The sequence below is a fragment of the Bombina bombina genome, chromosome 6 (genome assembly GCF_027579735.1).
Source record: "Bombina bombina isolate aBomBom1 chromosome 6, aBomBom1.pri, whole genome shotgun sequence".
Classification (NCBI taxonomy): domain Eukaryota; kingdom Metazoa; phylum Chordata; class Amphibia; order Anura; family Bombinatoridae; genus Bombina; species Bombina bombina.
In genome coordinates this window covers 881,489,079-881,502,256 of record NC_069504.1, presented here as the reverse complement: position 1 = coordinate 881,502,256, position 13,178 = coordinate 881,489,079, and the positions used below count along the sequence as shown (strand labels likewise).

The 13,178-nt window shown below is 39.1% G+C and overlaps 1 protein-coding gene across 1 annotated transcript in view; it reads right to left on the bottom strand.

Annotated features, from left to right (window-relative positions):
* ACTL6B (actin like 6B) overlaps window positions 1-13,178 on the bottom strand; it is a 100,577-nt gene that overhangs the window by 77,613 nt on the left and 9,786 nt on the right. Inside the window, exons 2-6 of the mRNA XM_053719567.1 lie at window positions 13,045-13,121; window positions 12,292-12,454; window positions 9,501-9,601; window positions 2,675-2,772; window positions 2,480-2,574 (exon numbers count right to left, since the gene is read on the bottom strand). Coding sequence (XP_053575542.1) covers window positions 2,480-2,574; window positions 2,675-2,772; window positions 9,501-9,601; window positions 12,292-12,454; window positions 13,045-13,121 — 534 coding nt within the window. The remainder of the gene's footprint in view (window positions 1-2,479; window positions 2,575-2,674; window positions 2,773-9,500; window positions 9,602-12,291; window positions 12,455-13,044; window positions 13,122-13,178) is intronic.

Here is a 13,178-nt window from a genome sequence, read left to right as displayed (position 1 = left end):
GGAGGTAACTTGGAAGTCTTGGGTCTTTTTAAACATTATTCTTTATATATATATACACACACACATTATAGAGGTTTGTACCTTTTTTAAAAAAAATCATGTTAGTGGTCCACGGGATTCAAAATTGTGAGTTTAGTGGTCCCTGAGGTCCAAAAGGTTGGTGACCCCTGCCCTAGAGGTAAGGGTCTGGGCTCAATTGAGACCTCTGTGACCCCTGTACTTAGGCACATGATTAGTACCTGAAGTTCATCTATACCAGGATTTTTTAATTCCAGTCCTCAGGAAAGATTTTAGATTTACAGCATAACTAAACTAGAACAGGTGAAATAATCAGCTAATCAGTAACCATGGTTACCAACCTGCTCTCACCCAAGGTAATGGAAATGAAAAACCCAGATCTATATGCAGAGTTTTGTATCCCTGATGTCCATTAGGGGAGTTAATAGGTCTTGATATCTGTTTATTAAGAGTAAGACAAGTTTCTCCTGATGTCTGACCATGAGAAGAGTCCTGAACTCTGTGTGAGACATGAACATCCTCATGACAAACAGCACATGGTGATAGATCTTTCTATATGTGTTAGGTTAAAATGACCTAAGTGTTATCATCAAAAACACACCAAGTTCACAAGCATAGAGAAGAAAACAGAACTTTATAAATCTTTACAAATAGTACAACATGAATTGTAACCATCAGGTTTTTAGGATATTGAGTTTCTCAGGATGCCACAGAGATTCCATTAAAGTAATCTTAAACTAATTTCCCTCTTAGAAAGAAACACAAACATATGGTACCATAGCACTGCAAACAATGGGCTAACATCTCTTGCTGGAAAATAGACCCAGGGAGCAGATGGTTGATAAAATAACCATTTTATTTCCAGGCATTATTGAGTTATTGTAGTAGTAGCAGCCAGAGGCCAGTCCATTGTTTCCAATGCTACTCTCTGTTGGTGTTTTTTTCCTTCTAAGAGGGTCATTTGATAAAGATTGATGACAAGCTCAGTTTTCTATACTAGACTATGTGGATTAGTCTTTGGATGGTTAAAATTAAGAGCATTTTGCTATTTTTTGTATCAGAAATACAAGAAGCAAGTGGCCCATTTAAAAACAAACAAAGGAAAGCAAGCAATGAATTATGTTTATTCTTGTGGTTAAAACTAAAAGTTTAAATTTACACAGATTAGGCAGGAAAGGCTTTAAAGGTTTGAACTAACACTGTGCCATAAGAGTTTAAATCACGTTTATCCTGTACTCATATATGTAAGTGGATGCTTAAAATGTATGTTGTACTATTTCTAAAGATTGGCATCAAGTTCTACTCTACTCTACTCTGTCTTTGGAGAGGGAATCTGTGTTTATTGTTATTTGTTTTGGAGCAATGAATTTGTTTTAGTGTTGTATAAAGTGTCCTTGTGTCTGTGCAGTCTATGAAAGTGAAGCAGTTCTATCCTGACAAGTGAAGTGAATGTTATGAATCCAGATGTCTTTCTTTTAGGAGGTAAGAGCTACATTAAAATCATGTTTACCTAATAAAGGGGAGGAGTCACATATATCCTTAAAGGGACAATAAAGTCAAAATGAAATTGTTATTGATAAAACAGAGCAAGCAATAAGAAAGTTGTATAAAATTGAATGCTTTGTCCGAAACATGAAAATTAGATGTTGACTTTAACATAAAATAAATAGGATAACATTACATAAACATCTGAAAATTGTTGGTTTTCCAGTTCTGAGGATTGGAAGTGCACACGGCAGACTTCACAAGCATAACCTTTCTACATATCAAAAAATGAGATGCTCTAATCCATTAGAGTAAATAATTTTATGACTATCAACCCTGCTTTACTGTGTGTTTAACCCCACGCAAGAGTTAAACACACAGTAGAAGTGCTGCTTAGGACCCGTGGAGCACTGCCAGTCCAGAGCAGAACCTGCCGCTGATCCAATCACAAATCAGATGCCCTCCCTATGCGGGAGGGTTAAACACACAGTAGAGCAGGATCGATAGTCATAAAATGACATGCTTTAATGGATTGGAGCATGTCATTTTTCTACTACTATGGCCCTATAAGGAACTGGAAAACAATGATAGCGTTATTAACACAATGGCAGAGGCTGGTCCAAAATGGTACTTCTGAATAAGGTAAGTGGTGGGTGGAGATTGACTATTGAAAAACTATTGCAGCAAACATGGTGTTAACACATTTAAACATTGCTCACAATCACCTAGTATGTTAATTTATTGTAAGGCTGCTGAAAAATCTTGTAATTACAAGTTGTTTGATTTGATTAACTGAGAGGCCGAACACAAATAAAATCAAACATGAAATACGGGCACCCGCTATTCAAAACTAGCTGTATAGAATAAGAGCAGTTTATATTTTCACTAAAATTCCCTTTAAGTGTGTATTTTATTAGCTGTGAGCCCTGTCCTGCTGGATTAGGATGCAAGAAGATAATTTCCTGCTGTTACTTACCTTGTTGGAGGACATACCCATCATGCACTGGGAGAGCTGTTGTGTGTGTGGCTCCACTGTCTAATACTAGTCCTGTGGAGCGACCATTTGCAAAGCTATCAATTCACAAGTTAAGGAGCTGAACACAGACCATTATCACACGTGCACTTTTTCTTTTGCTAGAACCCCATAGAAAATGACTGCCGTAAAGGATACGCGGTGAGAACTGCTGTTTTACACAGGAAGAAAGCTGGAATATTATAATGTTCAAACATCAACTCTGTTAACTTCTCTCTCTTCACTCTGGCATTCCACTAAAAGGAGGCAGAAATGAGATATTAGTAATCATCTTTACAAATGCCGGGGGACACAAACATAATGGTGCTATAACAGGAGGAAGCTCATGTGGGATGATTTGGTGACCTAGACCAGTGTTTCTCAACCGCGGTCCTCAACTACCCCCCAACATGCCAGGTTTTCATTATAGCTGAACCAGTGCACAGGTGAAGTAATCAGCTGATCAGTAACCATGGTTACTAAACCTGCTCTCACCCATCAGCTGATTATTTCACCTGTGCACTGGTTCAGCTATAATGAAAACCTGGCCTGCTGGGGGTACTTGAAAGTCGCGGTTGAGAAATATGCATCTGTATAGAAGCAATGCCTGCTCTTACATGTGCGTAACTCCCATAGCAATACCTTGTGCGCATTTGCAGAGGGACTGGCAATGTCATGATTAACATCGCCAGTCCCTAGGCTGAAACTTAGCTGAGGAGCAGTCATGTGTCTTAGGGGCCTATTTATCAAATGTCTGTCTGACATGATCCGATCAGCGGATCATGCCCTACAGACATCGCTGAATGCGGACAGCATTACGCTCTCTGCATTCAGCATTGCACCAGCAGTTCTTGTGAACTGCTGGTGCAACACCGCCCCCTGCAGATTCACGGCCAATCGGCCGGTAGCAGGGGGTGTCAATCAACCCGATCGTATTCGATCGGGTTGATTTCTGGCGATCGCTGTCCGCCTCCTCAGAGCAGGCGGACAGGTTATGGAGCAGCGGTCTTTAGACCACTGCTTCATAACTTGAGTTTCTGGCGAGCCTGAAGGCTCGCCAGAAACACAGGGCTTCACGCTCCGTACAGAGCTTGATAAATAGGCCCCTTTAGCTTTTTGGCCTTGATTACAAGTGGAGCGATAGATTTTTAGCGCTGTTCAGCGCTAACTGCACTCAAGGTAAATCAATAGCGCTTATATGTTTGCACTGGTATTAAAAGTTTAAAGTAAACATTTTAGCAGGTGCGCAACTGCGTTAAATTCCTTTCCCCATAGACTTCTACGGTGTCAGCTAAAAAAGCATTTTTGCATTTTCCCTTAAGCGCTAGCCCAAAGATGTGCATGGTCAACCGCGCTAAAGCCGAAGGTGCATTAGGAATACTTTAAATACCTATATTATTCACTTAGAAGAAAATGTTCTTTTTATTTTTAAATATATATATATATCTGTATATTTTTGTAAAATAAATACCTATAGCTATATGAATAAATATAGAAATATACATATATATGTACACATACATTTTTACACATATAAACACATGAATACACATATACTGTATAGACATGTATACATAAACACACATGCACGCTACTGAGCCTACTTCAGTATTCTCTCACGGAAAAGAAGTGAGGTTTGAAAAAACAATACCAAGGTAAAAAATTTGTTTAAAAAAAAAAAAAAAAGTAAATTAGACTTTTAATGTTTAATTGTATACTCTTTCTAGCTCATGAACGTTTCATTTTGCCTTCCAGATCCCTTTAATGCCCCTTTTAGCTATATATTTTGTCCCTGCACGGTGACGCTATCAGTCCCGGGCTCATTCTGCTTGGTGCTTTTCCCCACACTATTTTATAAAGGTGCTACACTTTTCCCTGATGTTCATTTATGCAGATAGGAAAAGATGCTCCTTATCCATATACAAGAACAAGAATCTTTGCCTATCAGGAATATACAGGAGCAATAATAAAATGAGCTAATGGGCTGGGCATTTTGAACTATTGTTAATATATAGCTGTGTTTAACCCTTGCATACATTCTATATAAGTGGTTAAAGTTAGCTCCAGACAGCAATGTACTTTCATAAGTTGACTACAGCCATAGAGCCAATCAGGGGCTGCATATTTGTGTAGTCATCAGTCACTGGCCATGTTCAGCAAAGGATAAGTAGTATATTATTGAACCGGAGCTTCCGCTGTGTTTACAGCCCCTTTGCGAGTGTTATACGCATTGATACAGAAACGCAAAAGATCAATAATAAAATGCTCTAATGCATTAGTGTATTTTATTATTGCCACTTTATGTCGGTTAACATTATAATCCAGGAGAATGGTATATATAACATTCCAAAAATAGTAATAAAGCCCCCTCCAGAAAAAGCTGGTTTTATTAACTGTTAGATGGTACAATTAATTAGGGCCACTCTATTCCTTTTGTGCATTTCTTTATATTCCTATTTGGGTAGTGCAAAGGGTGATCCTCATTATGTGTGTGAATATAAGTTAATGGGACTGTAAAGTCATAGTTAGACATTCGTGATTTAGGTAGAACATACAATTTTAAACAACTTTCCAATTGACTTCTATTATTTCATTTGCTTGCTTCTCTTGTTATCCTTTGCTGAAATGTTTATAAAGGTAAGCTCAGGAGCAGCACAGAACCTAGGTTCTAGCTGCTGATTGGTGGCTGCATATATAAACTGATTGTCATTGGCTCACCCCATGTGTTCAGTTATAAACCAGTAGTGCATTGCTGCTCCTTCAACAAATGATGACAAGAGAATGTAGCAAATCTGATAATAGAAGTAAACTGGAGATTTGTTTACAAATGTACGCTCTACCTAAATCATGAAAGAAAAAAAATTAAATGTATGCTTACCTGATAAATTTCTTTCTTTCCGGATATGGTGAGTCCACGGCTTGAGTAATTACTGTTGGGAACCAATACCCAAGCTAGAGGACACGGATAAATAGGGAGGGACAAGACGGGCAGTCCTAAACAGAAGGCACCACCGCTTGAAGAACCTTTCTCCCAAAAGAAGCCTCAGCCAAGGCAAAAATATCAAATTTGGAAAAAGTATGTAGAGAAGACCAAGTTGCAGCCTTGCAACTTTGTTCCACAGAAGCTTCATTTTTGAAAGCCCAAGAAGAGGAAACAGCTCTTGTGGAATGAGCCGTAATTCTCTCAGGATGCTGCTGTCCAGTAGTCTCATAAGCCAAACGAATTATACTTTGTAACCAAAAAGAAAGAATAGTAGCAGTAGCTTTCTGACCTTTACGTTTCCCAGAGAAACAAAGAGGGCAGAGGACTGGCGAAGATCCTTAGTCATCTGTAAGTAGAATTTAAGAGCATGTACAACATCCAAGTTGTGTAGCAAAAAGAGATAGCAACAAGAAACAAAACCTTTCAAGATAACAACTTAATGTCTATGGAATGCAACTGCTCAAACGGAGCCAGCTGTAAAACTTTAAGAACAAGGTTAAGGCTCCAAGGACAACAGACTTAAAGAGAAGCCTGATTTTGACCAAGGCCTGACAAAAAGATTGTACATCTGGCACATCCGCCAAACGCTTATGTAGTAAAACTGATAAAGCAGAAATCTGACCCTTCAGAGTACTGACTGATAATCTCTTCATCAGGCCTTCCTGAAGAAAAGATAAAATTCTAGGAATTCTAATTCTACTCCAAGAGTAGCCCTTGGATTGATACCAATAAAGATATTTACGCCGTATCTTATGGTAAATCTTTCTAGCAATAGGCTTGCGAGCCTGAATTATGGTCTCAATGACCGACTCAGAAAAACCACGCTTAAACAGAATTAAGCGTTCAATCTCCAAGCAGTCAGCTTCAGAGAAACGAGATTTGGATGAAGGAAGGGACCCTGAATCAGGAGGTCCTTCCTCATAGGTAGTCTCCAAGGTGGGAGAGATGACATCTCCACTAGGTCTGCAAACCAGATCCTGCAAGGCCACGCAGGGGCTATTAGAATCCCTGACGCCCTCTCCTGTTTGACAGACAGTTACCTCCTCCATGCACCGAAGGCAAAGAGAATGACTGGGGGTTGTGGGTAAGGGAGTGATACTTAGCAGTCTAACTGTGGTGCTCTTTGCCTCCTGCTGACCAGGAGTGATATTCCCAACAGTAATTACTCAAGCTGTGGAATTACCATATCTTAAGAAATGTTGAGTTTCATGTCCCTTTAAGCAGTATTTTCACATCAATATACCTGGAACAGCTGTGTTTTTTAAAGTATAAAATATACTGCTAGAATATTGTCACGAGTTACCTATTTAAATAGTGTAGTTTAAATACAAATCTATGTACAGTATATATTTATATATACATTATATATATATATATATATATATATACACATAAGCTTGTAGTTTGGTCTTAAACAATGTATGGGGTTGAAAGGATATAAAGGGGTAGATTCATTAATACTCAAGCAGACATGATTTGCTGTAGCGAATCATGTCCCCTTGACCTCGCTAAATGCCGACAGCATACGCTGTCTGTATTTATCGTTGCACAAGAATTTTTAGTTACTAGTTAAAGGGACATTAAACCCAAAAAATGTATTTTATGATTCAGACAGAGCATACAATTTTTAAAAAGTTTCCAATTTACTTCTATTATCAAATTTATTTCATTCTCATGTTATTCTTTGTTGAAGCGATACCTAGGTAGGCAGCGTGCACATGCCTGAAGCACTACATGACAGGAAATAGTGCTGCCACCTAGTGCTCCTGCTAAAAAACTGCTGCTATATAGTGCTGCAGACATGAGCTTACATTTCTGTTTTTTAACAAAGGATAAAAAGAAAACAAAGAACATTTGATAATAGAAGTAAATTAGAAAGTTGTTTAAAATTGTATGTTCTATCTAAATCATGAAAGAAAAAAATTGGGTTTTATGTCCCTTTAAGGAGCAGTGGTCTTATAACCACTGCCTCTTAACTTCCGTTTCAGGGGCCGGAAGCAGCATCCACTGCTTTAATACATGGAGCACAAAGTGTGTAAAGCAAATCCTCTGTTACAGCATTTTATTATTGCACTATTGTTTCTATGTAACTGTGCAAAAGGGGTTAAACACAGTTAAAGTGAGGACCAGAGCAGCAATACAATGACAAGAGCCATATATGCATAGCCCCAGTCACCAGCTAGCTGCACTGCCACTCCTGAAACTACCTACGTAAGTTTTTCAACAAAGAATACCAAGAGGATGAAGTGAATTTTATAATAGAATTAAATTGAAAAATCCCTTAAAATGAAATGATCTGAGTTATGGGGGTTTAATTTTAAATTTCATATCCCTTTAAGCCCTTTTTGTTTTCATCTTGAGAATGTTTATCTCATCTTTTCTGATGTTATCAGTTAGAACCAGATGTAAATGAGCTTGTGCACTGAGCAAGCATTCACTGTGTAGCATGTAGCAGGGTCAGCCAAACTATCAAAGTTCAGTAAAATATAACCTCTGTGGGGATAAAGAAAAACTTTAAGAATAAAAAAAAGGAATATCAATTGCATATTGTGTTTACTGCATTAAACATTTAGGGCTAGAGTGAAAGTGGGTTTATCTTGGGTGTTTGTGCGCATCACTTTTTCTGCTACATGGGGGAATATGTTTTTGCGCTCACAATAATCTAAGTTCGGCTTTTTACGTGCATCGGGTTAGCTCGCAAGCGAAAACAGTTTACTTTCAACTTGTAATATGCGTGCTACCCAACGTATGCAGAAAGCTTACTTCTAGTGGAGTTAGTGCTCGAGCAGGAGTGTTAAATAACACTCCACTTGTAATATGGCCCTTTGTGGGGACTTTGTGATTAAAGCCCCTATAACCTTTAAGATACTCCAAATTGTTTATGTCCCTGTAGTGTGTTACTATGGCAACTAGACAAACATTTCAGTACAAATGTGAAGGAGACAAAGTAGGAGTAGCTAAAAGGGCATTAACTTTAGGGTTTTTTTGCACAGGGAACTAATATGCATGTAGCCACCTATGATAATGACTAGTTCATACCCCTAACATTATCATCTAGTTTCTGGGACCAGGAGGCTAGGGTTGGAGTCAAGAAATCCCATGGATGATGGAAAAGCACTATGGAAGCAGAGTCAGGACAGTCTGTGGGCGGGATCACTGAATGTTGTGGGTGGAGCTGATGCAGTCCAGGGACGTTGCTGAGTAGTCCCCAGTCTCACATTGCAAAACCAGGCCATTTATAGGGAATAAAGTGATATTGGGCCCCCTGACCTAAAGCTCTCTGGTCTGGCGAGGTTATCTAAGACGCCTTGTCAGTACTATGAGGGCCCATAAATCATTTTAGAGGCAAATTTTAACTTAAAAGATATTAATCTCACTAGTGCATGTGAAGGAAAGACACACATTATTATTATTAATATTTGTATGATTTGTGTGCCTGAAAGTGGCCCATATAGTGAGATAAAGCTCCCATAACAGAACTATTGCGCAAAATGCAGGACACTTGGGAGCTCTGGTCTCTTTGCAGAGTGGCACAAGTAGGAGTGAGATATGCGTCCCTCTCCATATTAGCAAATCAGGGCAATTATTTTTCCCCTCAACCTGAAGAGCGAATGATACTAACAGAGGGAAGTTATTATGTCACTTCTGCAAGGTGACCCCCAGATGCCAAGTGACCCCACAGGTAAAGAAAGAATGAAAAAAAATGAGTATGTTTTTAATACTAAAGGGAATCTCATGCAGAATGGTACAATGAGCCTGGTGCTACTCCCACAAGGTGATATGGTGACAAAAGACTAACAGAGGGAAGTTATTATGTCACTTCTGCAAGGTGACCCCCAGATACCAACTGACCCCACAGGTAAAGAAAGAATGGGGAATAAAATGAGTATGTTTTTAATACTAAAGGGAATCTCATGCAGAATGGTGCTACTCCCACAAGGTGATATGGTGACACAGACAGAATGGAGCTATGGTCCTGGCCCTCTCTTTGTGTGCACTCACAGGTGCCTCTGACATTAGAACAGGGTGCAGAGCAGGATCTGACTTCAGGTGTTTGTTGTATGTGTGGTCCAGTATAGCTTGGAAGGCATCCCAGTCTTCAACTAATGAAAGAGAGAGAGAGAGAGGTGGGCACATATACCATGTGATGGAAGGAAGAAACAGAAAGGTACATAGAGAGGGGCAGAGGAGGTGCCGTGCAACGTGGCAATAGCTGAGTTGTACATACCATACTTTTCATTTGGGGAATAAAATGCCATAAGTTAGTAAAGGTAAATACATAAAGGTGACAGACATTGCTCACTGATAACAGTACATAGATTAAATGTGATGCAAGAAAGTGAGAACTACAGATGTAAGGGAGACAGAAGCAGCCATAACTAAGTGCATGAACGACACTCAATGACACAGAATTATACCAAAGGCTGCATAGACAATTACCCATACGATGATAGTGTGAGACATATGCTGGGCATATATGCCATCTGTAGCTGGTAAAACTAACATTTAAATAGCATATGCTGTATCTCGGAATTAAAGGGACACTGAAACCAAATTTTTTTTCTTTTATGTTTCAGATAGAGCATGCAATTTTAATCAACTTTCTAATTTACTCCTATTATCAATTTTTCTTTGTTCTCTTGGTATCTTTATTTGAAAAAGCAGGAAGCAATTGCTGATTAGTTGCTTAAAATGGCATGCTCTATCTGCAACATGAAATAAAAAATTTGGGTTAAGTATCCCTTTAACATTAAAAAGAAAATGATGCCATGTTTTACAGGGCATTGGTTAGCTTAAAGGGACGTAAAACCCAATTTTCTTTCTTTCATGATTTAGAAAGAGTAGACATTTTTAAACAACTTTCTGATTTACTTCTATTATCTAATTTGCTTCATTCTCTTCATATCCTTTGCTTTAAAGCATATCTAGATAGGCTTAGTAGCTGCTGATTGGTGGCTGCACACAGATGCCTCATGTGATCGGCTCACCCATGTGCCTTGCTATTTCTTCAACAAAAGATATCTAAAGAATGCAGCAAATTAGATAAGCCCTTACCAATGCAGCGCCCTCCCCCCCACCTGTCCTCAATCATCAACAAATATACTCCAGCCCGTCCCCTAAGATCCAACAAGGATCTAGTCCGTGCCTCTTCTACCATCACCTCCTCCCATGCTAGACTACAGGACTTCTCTCGTGCGGCACCAATCCTCTGGAACGCACTTCCTCGAGCTGTCAGACTTTTCCCCAACCTCTTCTCCTTTAAACGCTCCCTAAAGACCTTCTTCTTCATGGAAGAATATCACCAAATCAGTAACAAATGAATTCCTAATAGCTGCCCTCATCTAACTCCACACTAACATCATTCCCACCTTTGCAATCCCCACCTCCTGTTTCTCACCCTCCTACCCATTTAGATTGTAAGTTCGCACAGGAACAGGGCTCCCAATTCCCCCTGTATTTGTTTGTTAAATTTTGTCTGGTGTCTCATATTGTACTGTCCTTTTACCTTTGTTACCCATGGACAGCGCTGCGGAATCTGTTGGCGCTTTATAAATAAACAATAATAATAATAGAAGTAAATCGAAATGTTGTTTAAAATTGTATTCTCTGTTGGAATCATAAAAAAATGGGTTTAATGTCCCTTTAAGGAGGAGCTTTCCATGAATATTTTTAATCACAGCTTTGCAACACTGGAAACTGTTTTTGTTATTTTAATCAGCAGTAAAGGATATGGATATTATTCCTCTCTTGGGACTGAATGTTGTCACCAGCTCTCAAAAGCATTTTATGTGTTTAAACAATCAGAAAAAAATCTGAAGAAAAAAAATTACTACTAACCTTTTTTAAGTTTGTACATTTTTATAATAATATGTTACTTTTGATCAGTATGTGTTATGTTTTAAATCATGGGTGTCCAACCTTGGTGCTTCAGATGTTTTGGAACTACATTTCCCATGATGCTCAGACACTAAGCATCAGCTGGGTAAGCATCATGGGAAATGTAGTTCCAAAACCTTTTTGAGCACCTAATAATTAAACAACAAAAAATGCTTCCCAGTGCGCCCTCTACAGATGGCATCTAGTCTAGAGGATGGCAAAATAAGAGATAACAGAAAAAAACATGAACTGTTGATCCACATTTCGGATTCAAATCGTAAGAAAAGATTGAGATATGCCAGGTTAGAACATGAGTAAGCAAGCACAGCACAGGCAGTAAGTATAATCTTGCACATCCCATTCTATAAAGTAGTAGCAAGTTTAAAGGGACAACTGTACACACACAAAAAATTGTCAAATGAGGCTAGAAATTAGTATTTGTGCACAAATTATACCTTGATTTTCATTGCAAACTGGTTAAAAGGGACCATTAAAAAAGATATCTGTATTAATGGAGAGGCACAAGACTCCATTTATCTGACCAGAAAAAGTAGATGGAAACATATATTTAAAAATCTGTAACTCAACATAAAATTGAGTACAATGTCCCTTAAACATTTGCTAGCAAAATGAGTGAGGCAGTATGGACACAGAAAAGACGATTGACTGGCACAGCCTCACGTAGATTATTCTTGATGTGATTGGCCTCTGTTTGTGCCAAGCTCAGGACCAAGACAGATGAGCTGAGATGCCAGGCAGAAGAAGGGCATGGAGAAGGCCCTCTTTCATCCATGCCAATCTACAGTGATGAGTTTAATGATGGTAGCCACAGAATGGGCAAAGTTGGAAACACACAGGACGGGCACAAAGCTGCGTCTGAGCAGGCACAGAGCTGGCACAGCAGGCGCAGTCTCACTCATGCCATTCTTGAGGGGAGAGGTGACCTCGGTGAGTGGCCGTGGAACGTGCAGACACGTAGTATCAATATAATACACTCGGTTTAATTTCCGGTCTTTCTCCAGCTCATTGGGGAGAGAATCTTCAGGAGAAAGCATACCCAAAGTTGTGGGAAAATCCGCCTGAGGAAAGTGGAGAAAAAGTGTTAGAGATATAGAGGAAAAAAGGAATCAGAAGCTACAGTAAAGTAAGTAAATAGCTGGGGCAAAGAGAAGAGAAAGGAGCAAAGTGAACAAAAAGAATATAATAAATCCATTTAGGTACAAGGGGAGAAAGTAAAAGGAAAGAAAAAAATGGCAGTGAGAAGAGAGATATAAGGGTGAATAATAAAAGAGATATAAGGGAGAGACAAGAGGGATGAGACAGAAAAGCAAGGATCAGAAGAGAGATAAGGGGGAATGAAAAAAATAGATAGGAAAGTAATAAAACAAAGATAAGGGGGAGTGAAAAGAGAGATAATAGGTAGCAAGATGAGAGTGAGAAATGGGAGTTAGATAACAGGTATGAGGAGAGCTAAGGGGGCTGAGTAGAGAGAAATAATAAAAAGAGAGCGATAAGGGGAATGAGATGAGAGAGATAAGAGGGGTCAGTGTGAGAGAGGAGATATGTTATAGTGTGAGATCAGATTGACAAATAAATTATGAAAACAAGCGGGATAGAGAGTGAGGCAGAGAGGGAATTGATGGAGTAATTAGTTGAGAAGTGCAGATACCTTGGGACAGTCTTCACCAGCATAACCAGCTCGCACTGAGTATGAACCAATGTCAAAAACTAAAGCACCAACCTCATCTGAGAGACAGCGAGTGAAGAGGAGGCAAAGGGGAAGAAAGAGAGGAGGTTAACTTA